This window comes from Furipterus horrens, unplaced genomic scaffold (assembly GCF_987537825.1).
Source record: "Furipterus horrens unplaced genomic scaffold, mFurHor1.1.pri manual_scaffold_4, whole genome shotgun sequence".
In the NCBI taxonomy this organism is placed as follows: Eukaryota; Metazoa; Chordata; class Mammalia; order Chiroptera; family Furipteridae; genus Furipterus; species Furipterus horrens.
Window position 1 is genome coordinate 129,281,061 of NW_028327174.1, and position 16,785 is coordinate 129,297,845.

General features: G+C 40.5%; 2 protein-coding genes and 1 pseudogene across 3 annotated transcripts in view; 2 read left to right on the top strand and 1 right to left on the bottom strand.

Moving 5' to 3' along the window:
• The first annotated feature begins 266 nt into the window (after positions 1-266).
• MOB3B (MOB kinase activator 3B) overlaps positions 267-16,785 on the top strand; it is a 186,274-nt gene continuing 169,755 nt past the window's right edge. For both annotated transcript variants that reach the window (XM_090274049.1, XM_090274050.1), the window contains exon 1: positions 267-454. The gene's annotated coding sequence lies outside the window, so the exon portion shown is untranslated. The remainder of the gene's footprint in view (positions 455-16,785) is intronic.
• On the bottom strand, positions 5,225-5,839 carry IFNK (interferon kappa). The gene has a single exon (XM_090275787.1). The coding sequence runs from the start codon at positions 5,837-5,839 to the stop codon at positions 5,225-5,227; it is 615 nt and encodes a 204-aa protein (XP_090131913.1).
• Positions 8,648-15,058, top strand: LOC150012847 (large ribosomal subunit protein eL34 pseudogene; annotated as a pseudogene).

The window sequence follows — 16,785 nt, forward strand, 5'->3', positions numbered from 1 at the left end:
TGGATGTGGCCTTTTGGACACAGAACTTGTCTTTTCGGGTTTGATTATCTTCCTCGTGGCCCTGGCCAAAGGGTCAACAGCTTCTTCTTAAGGCTGTGAGCTCGGTAGAGTGTCCGGTCTCCACCTCTTTTTCCTGAGGGTAGATGACCCAAAGGCGACCTGACTTCTTCCCCCCATGGAGCTGCCATTCCAACAGCGGCCGCCAGGAGGCTCCATATCGGAGCCCGGCGCAACCACCGCCTCGAGCGCAAGTGGGGGCTACTTTGGAGCAGCGGCGGGCGCAGTTGGAGCCCAGCGTCCTCTCGTCCGCGCGCTCGCTGGTTCCAGAGCCCCTGGCGTGGACCCCCAAGCGTCGCCCCTCCTGCCCCGAACTCACTCTCTTCGTTTTGCGCCGGCTGCAGTTAACCCGGCGCAGGAAGCCGACAGGGCCCCGGGCTGAAGGTGAAACCCCACGGTGAGTAAGAACCCACTCCGAGCGAGGGAGGAGGAACCGCCCGGCTGCTGCCTGCTCCCGGTCGCGCCCGGCGGGCAGAGGTGCTGAGCACACCTGGGGGCGGGTGCAACGGAGGAGCGGGAGGTGGCCGACCCCGCTTCCCCGCCCGCCCTCCTCGCGCTTCCGGGGTTGGAATGTGCTTCAGACGCCCCCTGCCCGGCTCGGCTTCTGGCCGGCTCCTCACGCGCCCTTCCTGGGCTCCGGGGCCTTGATTTTAAAGGATACATCAATAAAATCCATCTACCTTCGGGGTGCAAGTCTATCCCCGAACACATCCCGCCCGAATCGAAGAAGACTGCAGAGTGCGTGTTGGGCTATGGGTGGCGGGAAGACAAACTTTTACAAAAGTGCTCCTGGGCATGGGGACAACGTTTAGGGCGTCTTGATCTTGAAGGAGGAGGCTCGGCTTGGGGCTGCGAAGGGGAACTCCGCTCCGTCGGCCAGGTTTGCCCCCTGAACTGTTACTGCTTCTTGGGGGGAAAGGGTGTGTAAAGGGCATACAAATCCTGCTGAGCCCGAGAGCCGACAACTGTCAAACATCTGGAATCCCAGTTCCTCCCTGTCTCTCTACTGAGGAAAACGGTGAAAACCCTTTAACTTTCCTTTAGTTGCCCCTCCCTGCCTTTGGCCCTCTCTCGGAAGGGTAAAAAGGCGGACTCCTGACGCCTGGCAAGTAGGTACCAGAGACCCCGAACTTCTCGGGATCCTCCTTCACCCACCGTCCTGACCACCCCCTCCCCCAACCCGCCCAGAAGTCCTTTCCGCAGGGACCACGCCGATAGATCTTGGCGAATGGCCTTTTGTTTCTCGGCGTTCCCCTATTGTGTGCCTTTCCAACATCTGGCGGGACTTGGGGAGAGAAGGAAGCCCCTAGGGTCCTCCACTCCCGCCTCCCACGCCAGCCACCCGGCCAGCTCCCCGCCCGGGATCCCGACCCCTGCGTGGCCGCCGCACCCCTGCCTTGCGGCTACAGGGCGGAGGGAAAGTTGCTCCTTCCCCGCCTCCTCGGCTGCCTGTGGCCCAGGGCGCATTTCTCAGATCTTATCCGACACGCGCCGCACAGGGCGCAGATCCGAAAGGGGTGCCGCTTTCGAGAGAGTGGAAGCGAGGTTCCGCTCCATTCCAGGGTGTCTGGGTGGTTCCAGCGGATTTCAGTTCTGCGAGTTCCCAAGGGCTGGAGAGCATGCGAGTCGCCTTACAGAGAATGAGGAGGAAAATAAGCTAGGAAGCCTCAAGCCTTTGCCTAGAAGTAATGATGAAGTGCCCCCGTCCCCATCCGGCTCCAGAACGAGAGTGGGATTCTGACTTCGCCGCGAAGGGCTCCAAGTTTAAATCCTAGGTCCCCTCTCCGCCTTTAGTCGGGAGGACCCGGAGCCCACAGCGCAGACGCCACCGAGGCAGTGTTCACACTTCCGAGTGTCCGCGAACCGGTGGCTTGGGGCTGGCCCCTCGCTTCCCCATGGGTGTGCGCCTGTTAGATTGTAGGTGGCCCTATTGCCCCGCCTTCCTCCAGAAGCTAGATTGCTTAACGTACTGCTTGTTCTTAGTGAGTGTGGATTGCTTATTAAGGAACTAGAGCAAAAACGAGTAACCACTTTGAGAAGGCAGGGTCCTTCTCGGATAGTGCCCAGAAAGTTGCTTTGCCTGTGAGGGGAGGCGGAGTCTGTGCACCTGTTGCTATACCTTCTGATAGCGTACATATACCGGTGTTGCCAGCTTTCTCTGTGGGACACCGTCCAATCAGCCCCTCTTCCAAGGAGACTCAGTTACTTTCTTTTTATCCTTCCCCCAAGCCAGGAGAAGAAGGAAGTTTCCATCCGAACACTTGCCACCTATGTACCCACTCAGGCATTTTAAGTGCACTTGGCTCTGCAGTTCTAAGAGTACACGCTTTACCTGCGTTAACAGCACTTTGGAGCTTACACTTAATAAAGAAGAACAGAGGAACTGCTAAATCGGGAAGGTGGACACATAGAGCACTTTCTCCAGTGATTTCTGGATAGCATGAGTGGGAACAACAAAAGAAAAAGCTCAAGTCTTTGAAGCACTTGAAGTCACTTTACCAACACTTTGTTTTGAAGACATCCCCAAGGAAGGAGTCCTTTGAAATTTAGTATCAGTAGCAGGGGAGAAGTGGCAAGAAGGACCTGGGTTGCTCAAGAAGTGCCCAAAGGCATCTTCAACAAGGTGAAAGGGCAGTGCTGATCCCAGCTACTCCAGTAAGGAAAACAGGGTAATTGTAGTAGAAGATACGTTTCTTTAATTTTAGAACGTAAAAAAGTCTCCCCAAATTATTGTAGAAAATAGAAAATACAGAGAGGTGACAATGAAAACAAAGAGAGGAGGAATATTATAAACAAAGCTTCAGTGTTCTATCCTAACCAATTATTTCCTTGGAATAAATTTCTGAAGATAGGATAGCTGGGTCAAAGAAGTTGCTGCCTTTTTAGGGTATTTGAGATTGCCTTGCCCTGGCCGGAGTGGCTCAGTTGGTTGGAGCATTGTCCCACATACCTAAGGGTCACTGGTTGGTTTCCCCATCAGGGCACATACCTAGGTTACCCGTTCTCAATTCAGGTTCCCTGTCAGGGCTTGTACAGGAGGCAACCAATAGATGTTTCTCTCTCACATCGATGTCTCTCTCTCTCTCTCTCTCTCTCTCTCTCTCTCTCTCTCTCTCTCTCTCTCTCCCTCCCCATTTCTTTCTCTAAAATCAATTACAAAAACAAACAAACAAAAAGATTGCTTTGTTGTTGTAGAGGAAACATGTGCCAGTTTACCCTCTCCCCAACAAGAGATAGATTTTTTTCCTATATGCTATATACCCCACTCACACTCTATAGTATCATTCTTTTTCATCTCTGCCAAACGAATGGGAGGGGAGTATGTTAGTGTCTTCTTTTGCATTTCTGTAATCATAAATGAGATGAAATACACATTGTCTGTTTGTATTTCTTCCCTAAGGATGATGCCAGTTTGTGTCCTTACCTATTTTTCAGTGGCCATGTTCTCTCCTTTTCTGGCTAGAGGTGTTCTTAGTAAAAGCATACTGTTCTGACTTCTGCCCCTGCTTGTACTATCAGACAATCTTTATTGACTTGAAGTGCCAATTGTCTTCCCTCTTGTATAGCAAACATTTGGCAAGAGTACAAACATAAATTACTAAAGTAACTGATATGGTCCTAGTAGAGTTATAGGGAGGCCACGCAAAGACGTTATTAGAGAGATTCATGGGAAATATCAAGTGCATATTTTCTGCTTAGTAGCTTGTATGCCCCAACTCCTTTACAGTCTCTAATGCTATTATGTTTGTTTGTTTGTTTGTTTTCCATGTAGAGCAACCCTGTTGAAGAGTTCTTTTTACTAAATAGATGATACTAACTCATTTTATGGTCTGACCCTTTCACTGATAACCAGCATACATGATCCAGAATTTGTTCTAGTTCTTTTAATCACTTCTTCTTTTTGACTGAAAGTTGCCTCAGTTTTATCATAAGACTTTCTCCATTTCGCTATGCATTTTGAGTCCTGTACTTGGGTGAATCTTGAATCTAAACAACTTAGCAGAACACTGTTAAAATATATAGCAGGAGGTGTTTCCCAGGGGCTGAATTAGGTACATTTCACTCTTTTGTGAATTTGTGTAGCTTCAGTCTAGATGTTAGTTCTTGCTTGAAGGTAGATAGATGATTCTGATGGGTTGAAAGAGAACAAGGAAGAGATTCATTTCAGCTAGATGATGAATTAATACAGATGAGGAACCACATGAGAAAATTTAAGTAAATAGGTAATTGGGTACAAAATAACTTTAAAAGGCAAACTAAAATGTCATGTAGTATTAGAATAACTAACTTATGTAATAGACAGAAAGTATCTTCCAATTGGGAAAATCCAATGTGAAATTCTTCCGTAGTATGACTGTAGGCATTTCATTTCAGACACACAAAATAATGAAGGCAGATACTACACTTTTCTGCATCATTTTTCATAGCATTGAATGTAAAAATCAAGTAATATGAATTGGGAATGAACAGTGCTCTCTACATTAGAATTGTAGGCTCTCAAAGTTTGAACATGAGCTTAATGTCATTTAATTCAACCATCCAATATGAAAGAATGGATCTCCACGCTCTTAAAATAATAAAATATCATCCTACAAACTTTGTATCATTTTAAACAAACCAAGCTGAGAAATAAATGGGCCAGAAATTTCAACTTCTTTTTTTTATTGCAAGCAGGGGGAGAAAGGGAGGGTCTTAACTCTATGGAAGTTTGTATAAGTTCTTTAAACAAGCTGAACTTATGACTAAAAAGCCTTGGCAGCAAGAGGGTTAAGTCATTGAGGTGTTACATTTTGAAACATCCTCTGATCCATATTCTCTAGCCATTGGCTTGACAAAGTTCAAAAGTGAAGTTCAAAGCAAGTACAAAATAGCAAAAGGAAAGAGGAACAAGAGTAGAAGATGGAGAGGGACTCATATTCCTTTAAAACTGTCTTCAGGACTTTGTAACAAAACTCTTGGTCACCCAGTGGATGGTTGGCATTAACTCTCTTAGAGAGGTGAATGTGGCTGATGTTGCCAGGTCAAACTTTAGAGACAGTAAACATTACATAAACCACCACCAAATCCAGCTAAGAGCAGGCTAATGGATAACACAGTAATTCTTAAAAAGGAAATAAAGGGGAAGGATATTTGGAGAGAAATGGAATTTTAATTTTAAAAATCTACCTTATTTCCTCCTGAGTAGTGATGTGAGTTTCTGAAAGTAGTAGAAACATCTTCTGATTTCTGCTCGGACGATCTCCCAGGCACAGAGACTGTATTTCTTGTCTCTCAGGAAACTGCCTATCCTATGGAAATATCTCCTCAATTCTAGGTCGGGGACCAAAGCTCCTGGGTGTCTCCTCTCATCCTCTTCTATCTCTTTCTGGTCTTCATTTTCCTTCTCTTCTTCCAAGCATTGTTCCAGATACTGCAATTGCTGATGAAGTCTGATTTGGATTTGTTCTAGGTGTTTCTGTTCCCATGTGGGTTGGAAAGTAGATGGAGTGAAGATGTTGAAGGCCAGCAGGGACATTTCATAGAAGGCCTCTTTGATGCCTCTTTTCAGAGGCTGATTGTAGGATACAATCTCTTGGGGCAACTCAAAAGCTTTTCTTTCTCTTAGACACTCCACAGGAAATGAGTTGCTCCTTGTACTCAGAAGTCTCAGATTTTGCCAGATGACTCTGCGCAGGTGAATGTGCAGCAAGTTACAGTCCGCAGAGAGGACGCTAGTCACGAACAGACCCACAAGGCACACAGGCCAAAAACACCTTTGAACCACATCAGGCTTGGTGTTCATTTTTCTTCCAAGCCAAGAATCACAAGACTCAATGTTAATGACGATGTTCTAGGGCTTAAGTATGCCTTCGTGTGCCTTTTATATACCTGAATATCTTCAGTGGGGAGGAGTTTTCTCATTTGTTCTCAGGGTTTTGGCCCGTTTACCTCTGAGACTTTTTCTCTTTCTTTCTTTCTTTCTTTTTTTACTTTGGGTGACTATGCTGATTTTGGAATTTCCATCCTAGTACTATAGAATCATCATAACAAGGCTGATGCAGAATATAGAATATTTCAGAAGGAACTAAAAGCTATGTGACTATACACTCACTCACCCAACACGATTACATAAGAGAAAGCTATCCTCCAATAAAATTCATTTTTGTATATGGCCCTATAACCAAACATGTTGTCTCGTTGATTTAATCATAGACATTGACCAAATGACTATGATTATTTGATGGTAAGGCTAATCTTGTTAAATTAAGCTTTTATATTTGGATGTTTTCTCTTTTTATTTGATTTTTCTGGTTCTCAAAAAAGATAAAAAACGGAGTTGGTCAACTGATCATGGCACTTATCAAATAGAAGACTAAACCAGCTTGGTTTTCTGTTGCCTTTAGAAAATGTTGATACTCTCCAACTATCTTTTCTTTTACTTAAAGCCAAGCCAGTACTTCCATCCCTGCCTAGCATTTCACAGTCCTCTGAGATTTTTTATAGATATCCTCTAGGCAGTTGTATATTGAGGAATATTATTCTGCTTCATTAACTTCTTTCCTGTAGTATCATAGATTTTCTTTACTTTTAGATACGGCTTAGATAGTATTTTAAAACTTCTGCTTGGCTATCTTTCCTTCTCCTTTGGAGGTTCTTGACACTGTAAAGGTGTTTGTTTGCTTCAGTTTGTTTTTCATTGAGGAGGTGTGTAAGTAGGTGATTACACATTTTAGCCAAGCTACTTTTTCACGTGGATCAGTATTTCTGTGGTAGTGACGGCTAGCCACCATTTATGGTTTTCCCTCTGTTTGATCAAATAATCTTTTTCTGATTATGGTTTAGGCAAATTGATTCCTTTCTCCAGGAACATGAAGTGGGATGTCATTATATAAGGCCAGCTTAATTATCATCTTAAAAAGAGAAATACATTAATTTTTAATAAAGTCATTTTAGAATGGTAAGCAACCATAGTTCCATAAGTATGACAGACTTTCACTGAAAATTTCACTTAAAATGTTATTGTTTAAAGCAGTTGGGTATACCAAAGGCTAATTGTGGACAAGTGAGATTTCTTAATACCCTGATTTTTGGACTGGTTTCCAATGAAAAGAAAACTTACTACATGTGTTATTACTCTAATGCTTTCTCTATATATAAATTCTGATATCATGGATTTTGTGGAGTGACTAACTTGGAAAGATAATTGGGGGAAAGGGATCTTTTATATAAGTTAATACAACCTTTGTAGAAAGCAAAATTGTGATATGTATCCAAAGCCTTAAAAATGTACATAATCTTTGACTCAGTATTTCTCTCTCCAGGAATTTATGCTCCAGAGAAAATGATGAATGGCTTTAAAGACTTACCTATCAGGAAGTTTTTCATAGCAAAAAATGAAAAGCAATTGAAATGTTTAGCAATAGGTACTTGGTTAAGTAACTCATCAGTAAAATTTCTGTACAAGCATTAAAAATTATGTCGGAACATATTTGTTCACTTGAATAGATTTACTTTGTAGCTTAAAAACAAGCTTATATGGTAGTATATATAGTATATATAGTCTAACATATGTTATATATTTAACAAATAAGGGTATGAGTGCAGAATGCATCTAGAAATATATATGCTACAAATATTTTGTCATTATTTCTGACTGGAAAAATAATGGGTGATTTTTATTTGTGTATCTTTACTTACCCAGATTTTTAAAGTTTTGTGTAGTCAGCAAGCATTTTCTTATTTAATAAGGTACACTATTTTAAAAATAAGATACATTAAAAAAGAAAAATTATTATATATCTTCAGTGGGACCAGTACTACTTTAAACATTTCCATTCTAGAGCATATACTTCAAAAGCAAATGTGAGTTTTCTCTAAGACTCAGTTCCAATACAGTTGATATGCATAACATAGACTACATGGGAGTTCAGTGTACTATTCTTGTAACTTTTCAATCAAAAATATATGTTAATATAAACATACACATATATTTATAATTACACACACAGCCTCGATAAAGTGTAAAGCACCTCTGAGGACCAGACCTTCTTATCTACCTCACAAAACAACTTCTAACTAATGGCTGTTACTAACCATCTTTAAGTTCCTGTATTTTCTGTCACATACAGTTTTGTCAATTTATTCCCGTCACCCCAAATTTCCTCCTTTTATAGTCATTCCACATCATATCTTCATTTGTTCACAACTGTATTTCTAGCACCTGGCACATGGCAGTTGTGAGCTAGGTCTTGAAGAAGGAGGAATAGGGTGCAGTCTAGAATCTCAAGGAGTCATGGTTGAAGAAGCAGGCATGTCCTGAGTTTTTCAGGTAGCAGCAGTAATGGGCAGGCCTTCCCTAGAGCATGGACCTCATGCACCATGGCCTATCAATGTTCATTGGTGCTGATGTTGATAATATTCGTGACAAAGAAGAAAAGATGATTGACATGCATATCTTCCCCTCTTCCACCATTAGCATTGCCTGATTTAGAAAATAAAAATATAGAATACCCATGCAATATTTGGGATGTACCTATAAAATAATTTATTGTTTATTCAAAATTCAAATTTAACTGGATTTCCCCTATGTTACCTGAAAATCCTATCCATCATGCAAGCTCCCATTGACCTCTTAGAGCAGAACTCAGATATGAAGTTCTCTGCAGGAAGCTTTTCCTATTATGCCATCCACCTCATGCAGAGGCACAACTGTGTTTCTCTGCACTGGCTTTACTTGTGTAGGTATCCCTAACAACTATGCACACCCCAAAGAGGGAACCTGCCATATTACAACACAAGAGTGCATGCACACCCAGAGATGCTCACACATGGTTCTGATCAGAAACATTATTGACTGATCAGTCATTAGTCATACCTCTGTTCTGTAAGAGCCATACCATATGAAAATATCTCAAAATATAATTAGAAAATTGAAAAGAATGACAGTGTAGGAAAACTTTTTTTTGCCCCCAAATTTGTCACAACTGACTAGTCTGTCATTAGTAAGCTATGTGTGGACATGACTAATGTTTCCATGATATCTGTTCTTATTTTCCAACATGTCTTGAGAATATTTGCATGTGGTAAAGCTTTCCTCAGAGGGAAGGCTGATTAGCAGGGACTGCCCTGTTTTCAATGGGATTACATGGTTAACAATAATGGGCAGGGCACAACTTGTTTCACGAAACAGATATGAGACATTTCAGTCTAGACATGATAACTGTGATTCAGCTCAGGGACATTTGGCAGCTTCTGTTAAGATTTCTTGCTGTCCGTGGAAAGGCAAGTTTCAAAACAGAATTTGAGAGTAACATATTGATCATCCATGTTACTCAGTACATGAGAGTAAGTCATTCTGTTTGGGATCATAAGGCGATTAAGCTCAATAGAGAGCTCAGAGATGGGAAGCCTTGTGTCCGTGTCTGGCAGTGCTTCCCACGGGACATGGAGACAACAGTCACCATGAAGTGTGTGCAGCTATGTTAGCTCCAGACCAACCCTGAAGCTCTAACAACTTGGTTTCTCTCCTCCCTGACTCCCACCTTGGGATCAGCCTCTCCCATGGTCACCTTCTTGGCTCTTCTTCTCTCAATGATATACCTGGTGTAGAAATGCATAATGGCTACACAAGTAACACATGGATATGTCAATACTGTAAAAACTCAAACACTCAGTTAAAGTGAAATCTTGCCTTGCCAGCTCAGTCTCGCCTCATGTCACTGTCCTATGCAGTAACTACAGGTATCAGTTTGGTGTGTGTTTTTGTTTGATATCTGTCTCCACATTAAACACTAAGTTTTGTGAGTGCAGGTGCAACAATTGGCTTGTTTGCTGCTCCCTCTTGAGTGCCCAGCAGACCCCAAAGAGATCAAGAGAGACCTAAATCATTTCCATGGGTAATACGCAGCTTGGGAGCTGTGGGACTTGTGTACATATATTTAATTGCCAAAACAGGATTACAAAAATTGTAATATACTTTGAAGTTTAATCCTGTAAGTGTATCTCTGTGACAGTATGCATGATATCATTTGGAGAGAATTTAAAAAATCTACATTATAAACCCTTCATGAATATGAAGCTAAGAATAAATGGGTCATTAGACCTGGATTAGAAGGCACCTGGCACATAGTAGGTACTCAATAATTATTTGTTGGATGACTAAAAGAAGATAAGGAAGCCATGTGTCAATAACAGCAAAGTTATTTTGTGTTTTAATTATTTTGGTGTAGGGGTATGAGGAGGACCAAGTCAGGTATTGGGGATAGTTGAATTCACAGAACAGCAGATGGCAGCTCAAGCAACCATTCAGTGTCCTCTCCTACTCCCACTGTTTTTTTTTTTTTTTTTGGAGAGGCGGGATTCCCTGAGGCTGGGTAAGTCACTAGAACCTTTACTCTAGTAGTAACACATAGTCTTAAATTATCTGGTTGACTCATTTATCTTTCCCTCCAGACAAGACACGAGTCTTGCCCTGGCTGGGTAGCTCAGTTGCTTGGAACATCATCCCATATGCCAAAAAGGTTGTGGGTTCGATTCCCAGTCAGGGCACATATCTGGGTTGTGACTTCAATCCTTAGGGCGCATTTGGGAGGCAACTGATTGATATTCCTCTCTCACCCTTCCTTTCTCTAAAGTCAATAAACACATTCTCAGGTGAGGACTTTTTTAAAAAAGAAAAGATATGTGTCTTATTCAGTTTTATTCCCATGGCCTTTCTTACCTAAGATACTAACTGCTCATTGAATAAAAGACTTCATGTGATTTCTTACGGTTCTCAAATTTGGGTATTAACCTGTGACAAAAAACTGCTGAGAGGTTACCATCCTTTCCCTGTCACTCTAACACTGCCACTTCTTTGTACTAGATGTTCCCAGTAGCTGTCATTTTGTCATATAACCCTTAGGGAGACACTTTGGGCAAACTTATCCTTGGTTCTATTTTATAGCCCAGCTTTGGTTATACACATAGTAACTTCCTACACAGAAGTAATTTGAGCTCTTAAAAAATGATCCCTGATAAAAAGAAATTTAACAAGGTGGAATAAGTATTTAAATAAATAAATACAAACCATCAGTAAAACCTACCCTCAGTTTTAGGATTCCTAGAACAGCTTCCATTTCTGTGCTTGTCCCATTATTGTTTCTCTTGGTCCATTAAAACCCTAATGAGGCTTTCAGTTCTGAGAGAATAGGGTTTCAAATTGTGGCAGTGAAAGATATCACCTACCAGAATAATCCTCTTTACCCACTGAGTAGATGTGGATTTCTTCCCAGACCACATCTGAGGGTGCCTGGAGTCTAGAAAGAAATAACAAGAGTGGAGTGGGTTATGGACACTGATATCTTCTTGTCTAGGATAAATATTTTAAAAGGAGTTGCTATCATTATATGAATGAGGACAGTGTCTTCTTTCAACTATCAGTTTGTATGTGGTAATAAGTTTTCTTGACATTTATGAAAAACAAAAAAAGGCATTATTATAGAAAAATTTAAGTGAGCTTTTTAGACTGACAGAATACTCACATGCTCTAAATTTTAGGATTCTATTTTGTGTTTGAGCAATGCCTGAGTTTCGGGGTGACATCCGGGAAAAGGGATTTCAGGAGGTATTATTTCTTTAGAATTGCTGTAAAAACATTTCCACAGACTGGATGGCTTAGAATAATAGAAATCTGTTCTCTCAGAAAGCTGTAATCAAAGTTATTAGGACCATGTTTCCTACAAACCTTCGAAGGGAGAATCTTTCCTCACTTCTAGTGTCTGTTGATGGCTGATCCTTGGTGTTCTTTGGCTTGTAGATTCTTCACTTTGATCTCTATCTTCATAGTCACATGACAGTTTCCCTGTGTCTGTGACCTTGTGTCTTCCAGACATTGCCTTTAGGTATTCTTTGGTAACAATCTGCATGATTATTAATAATAATAAAGGATAGTATTTATTTAGTAGTTACAAATTACCAACTCTTTACATAAAGCATTTCTAGTTCTCAGAGCCACTATATAATGTAAATGTCATTACCGCAATTTAAAAAGGAGAAAATGAAAACTTGAAAATATTAAGTGACTTGCCCAAGATCACATGGCTGGAAAGCCACAGAATCAGGATTCAAACTTAGGTTTGTCTGAGGCCATATTGTATTTTTATAGGATCTAGGATTGTAAAAGTTTTGGTGTAAAATCCATTGTGTACGCCGATGCAGTAATGGCTTAATTTATTCCTAAACGGAGTTGAAGCAGCTTGTAAAATATACACACGAGAATAAAAAGTAGTTAAATCAAAGTTGAAGTAATACAAGTGCAAGAAAACAAAATGAAGTCAGGGGTACAGTTAGAACATAGGAATGCATGTCATAATCTTCAGTGCCATTATTGCAGAAGGTTGCAAACTTCTATCTAGAAGCAAAGAAGAAATATGGTCTGTTAAAGTAATCACAGTACCCAAAAGATAAAACAAACCAATAACAAAGCTAAATACTCAGTAGAAGCATCGCTTTTCTTGGTACTGAGTCGTGAAGGAATTTTTCCTGTGGTCCTTCAAGAAGAGAGCCCTGTGGGATTTCTTGAGCAAAGACCCCAGCAACATCCTCAAAGAGGTAACACAACTACTGCTGCCACATGGGTGGTGGAGCTGCATCATGTAACCTCCCTCCTTTTTCAAAAAAAATTTTTTTAATTAAATATATTTTATTAATTATGCTGTTACAATTGTCCCACTTTCTTTTCCCTTTGCTCCCTTCCACCCAGTAACCCCCTTCGCTCCAGCATTCCCACCCCCCCTTAGTTCATGTTCTTGGATCACTCATATAAGTTTTTTGGCTTTACCCTTTACTATACTATTCTTAACATTCCCCCTGTCTATTTTGTACCAACCAATTATGCTTCTTAATCCCTGCACCATTTCCCCATTTTTCCCCCTTCCCCCTCCCAGCTGATAACCCTCCAAATGATCCTCATACCTATGATTTTTCTGGTTGTTTCTGGTTGTTATCTATTCTGGTTGTTTGCTTAGTTTGTTTTTGTTTTTATTTTTTAAATTCTGTTGTTGATAGTTGTGAGTTTGTTGTAGTTTTGGTGTTCATAGTTTTGATCTTCTTTTTCTTAAATAAGTCCCTTTAACAATTCATATAATAAGGACTTGGTGATGATGAACTCATTTAGCTTTACCTTGTCTGGGAAGCACTTAAGCTGCCCTTCCATTCTAAATGATAGCTTTGCTAGATAGAGTAATCTTCGTTGTGGGTCCTTACTTTTCATCACTCTGAATACTCTTGCCAGTCCCTTCTTGCCTGCAAAGTTTCTTTTAAGAAATCAGCTCATAGTCTTATAGGAACCCCTTTGTAGGTAACTCTTTTCTTTTCTCTTATTGCTCTTAAGATTCTGTCTTTATCTTTAACTTTTGGCATTTTAATTATGATGTGTCTTGGTGTTTGTGTCTAGCTTGTTTGGGATTGTCTGTGCTTCCTGGACTTGTATGTCTATTTCCTTCACCAAATTTGGGAAGTTTGAGTATTTCTTCTTTATATCTTTGTTTGTTGAACTTAAATGCAGCTTAATTTTCTGGAACTTCTGGTTGTCTCCAGTTTTGAGGTAGTTGTATTCCTTCTTAGTTGTGGAGGGAGATGCAGTGTGTCTACCTATGCCTCAATTTTGAGCAGAAGTAACCTCCCTCCTTGTAGGTGAATGCCACATTGCCAATGCGCAGTTCCTTGGCAAGCATTCTGTAGTGGCTTCTTGAGTTTACTCATGCTGAGTGACAGAATGGAGTTCATAAGTTCAGCTGGATGGGGATAGCATTTCTTCATCGTGGCTCAAAGTGGGGAAAAGTGTGGTCACACATGTTGGCATTCTCAGAGGCATTCAGTGTGGACAGCCTGCCTTGACATTTCCAGAGCCCTTGCCCAGATCCAGTCCTGAGTTTCCTATGATTTGTACAGAGGAACATTTGGGAAACCTATCTATAAACATGACTCTTCTTCATTTAGTCAGAACAGGAAAAACTAGCTATTCTGTCATATTGACCCAGTGCCATAGCAAAATTGAAATGCGCATTGGACTTCCATATAGTCCTGGGGTTCATTTGCTGTTCCCCTGCAAGTCCCATAGCCCTAGGTGTGGAAACCCAAGGAAGTGGCCTGTGATTTTACTCTACATTGAGATACCTTTTTGTTTTGTTTTGTTTGTTTGTTTTCCTTAAGGGCTTCTTTATAAGCTGGATAGTAAAATTCAAAGCCAGGATAGCCTTGTAAGACACATCCTTTTGGGATTATCTATTTTGCAAATTTGGTATTTTTTCCCTTAAGAGGAAAACTGTGGAAAGGGTCACATGGATGGCCCCCGAAAAATCTTCTTTGGCTTCCCAAGAGAGATGAATGAAGAGAATAGAAACTGAGATTGCCCTCTTTCAGGGATGGTATTACAGGCATTCAGAATGGTCAGCATTTGACCTACTATCAGAGGCTGTCCTACAATACAGCCTCTAACATAATTAGGCTGTTCTGAAACCCTGGCAATAAAATAGTTTACCTTTTTTTTTGAATCATCACTCGAGGACATTTTTTCATTGCTTTTAGAGAGAGAGAGAAAGGGAAAGAGAAACATCGACTGGTTGCATTCCATACACACCTGGTCTGGGTATTGAACCCACAACCTTTCAGTTACAGTAAAAGACTCCAGCCAACTGAGCAGAATTGTTTACTTTTATACCAAGAAGGTTGGGGAAGCACTAACGTCTGCATGTGGCATGTGCTCCAGCTGACTGCAGAGTTCATGCTGTGAGACCTAAAGTCCTAATGAGGTTGTCTAAAACAACAAGAACAATGAAAACATGTTAGCAGGGCCTGTGGTGGATCTATGTGTGCCTAATGTGTCTGTGATAGGATGAAGCGTGCTTTCCTTAGTGAGGAGCAGAAAATCATTGGGAAAGTACTAAAACCACAAGCACAGAGTCAGAAAGCTCAATATAAATACATACATACATACATACATACATACATAAATCTTTTTATGAGTAATAAGAACAATTAAAAGGCAAAAGAAAAAAAGAAATAGGGGTTTCCCTCCAGCACAGGGGATAGGTCAGTAACAGTTATTGCCAAATGTGGTAATATAGGTTTTTATAGGTGGTACATGGGGCATTCCATCCATCCATCCATCCATGTATCCATCAGTCTCTGAGAATATGATGTCTAAAACAAGGTAGTAAAAAAGGAAAAAGAAAAAGGTTAATGTTCCCAATGAGTATCCAGATTTTCAGATAATAAAGACTAAAATTATAGGGTGCTGTAAGTGCTATGAAGGAAATAAACAGGGCAAGAGGGCAATTGGGGACAGTGATGGCTGAATTGAGAGTTGAAGGATGAAGAAAATTCAACAGTGTGAAGAGCTGGAGGGAAAGCTTTTCAGACAGAGTGAACCGGAAGTCCAAAAGCCCTGATGGAAAAGAATTTGGGATATTCAAGGGGTATAAAGATGATTAGTTGGGTTAGGGTGAAGGGAATGGGGAGATTGGTACTAGGATAGGTTGGGATTGGGTAGGGCATGACAGGCCATGATGGAGTCCCAAATTTATTCTAAGACCAATGAAGACACATGAAAGAATTTAAAACAAGAGAGTAATGTTTTAGGATATGTGCTTTAAAGAGGTTACTCTGGGGACTCTTAAGAGGAACAATTTGGAGAAGGGGCAAAAGTGAAAACATGGACCCCAGGTTGAAAGCAGATATTTCAGTAGCCCAGGAGAGAGAGGTGATCTAAATAAAAGTAGGAACAGTAAAAATGGAGATAATAGACTAATTTGAGAAATGCTTTTAGTAAGTTACTTATGACACATTTGGTCCAGGCTCATATCTGTGATAATCAAAGGCAGTTTTCCAGAAGTTCCATTGGTAACCATTAAATTATAAGTTCTTTATTAACTATCATTTTTGATAACCAGTAGGTAATCTTGTTTGGTATTATACCTGTAACTGTATGGCCTTAAGCTAGGTTATATCTCTTACACTTTGGACAGCAAAATAAGTAATTTACTTAATTCGACTTAGGTTGGGGTTGAGGTTTGAATTTCCCTGAGTTAGCCTGAGTATTAAATTTCTGAGAATGTCCCTGATGTATTTCTTGTCAGTACACAGGACAAATGTATACCTCTGTACATTTTAGCAATTAAATAAAACAGTGTATTTTATGATCAATGTAAAGCATGAATTACTATCTATAGTCATCTCATTATGGAATATAATCATAGAATTCTGAAATTAAGAATGCAATCCTAACCTGTTATTTATTAAATATAAACAAGAGCCCATAGCTAACAACTCCAATTCTCTCGATTTGATTTATTTAAATCTCAGAAATGTTTAATTGTCAGAAATGTCTATCTGTACTAATGACATGACACTAACTACTCCCATGAAACACTAGTGTTTAATAGTCTGAATCAAGATGTTCTCGTCACTCAAGTCAAGCAATACTAGACTCTTCTGTGCCACAGAAAAATTAAATAAATGAAATAAAGATTCTATATTTCAAGGCTTTCCACAACACTTTTCTTAAACTTTTGGCACCTCAGATGGTTTACCTAGTGTAGAAGCTAGTCTTCTTAGTTCTACATTATTTGTTTGTTTGTTTTTTTGTTGCTTTTGTTTTGTTCTCTTTTTATGAGCTAGTGTCTGATTTAGCACACAATGATTAGTTTTGTTACTTTACAAATACTATAATTTATCAGTACTTCATAATTTTGCAAAAATCCCAAGACT

Bases quoted from the DNA above. Each gene is read 5' to 3' on its own strand.
- IFNK (XM_090275787.1), bottom strand. From the start codon at position 5,839: ATGAACACCAAGCCTGATGTGGTTCAAAGGTGTTTTTGGCCTGTGTGC.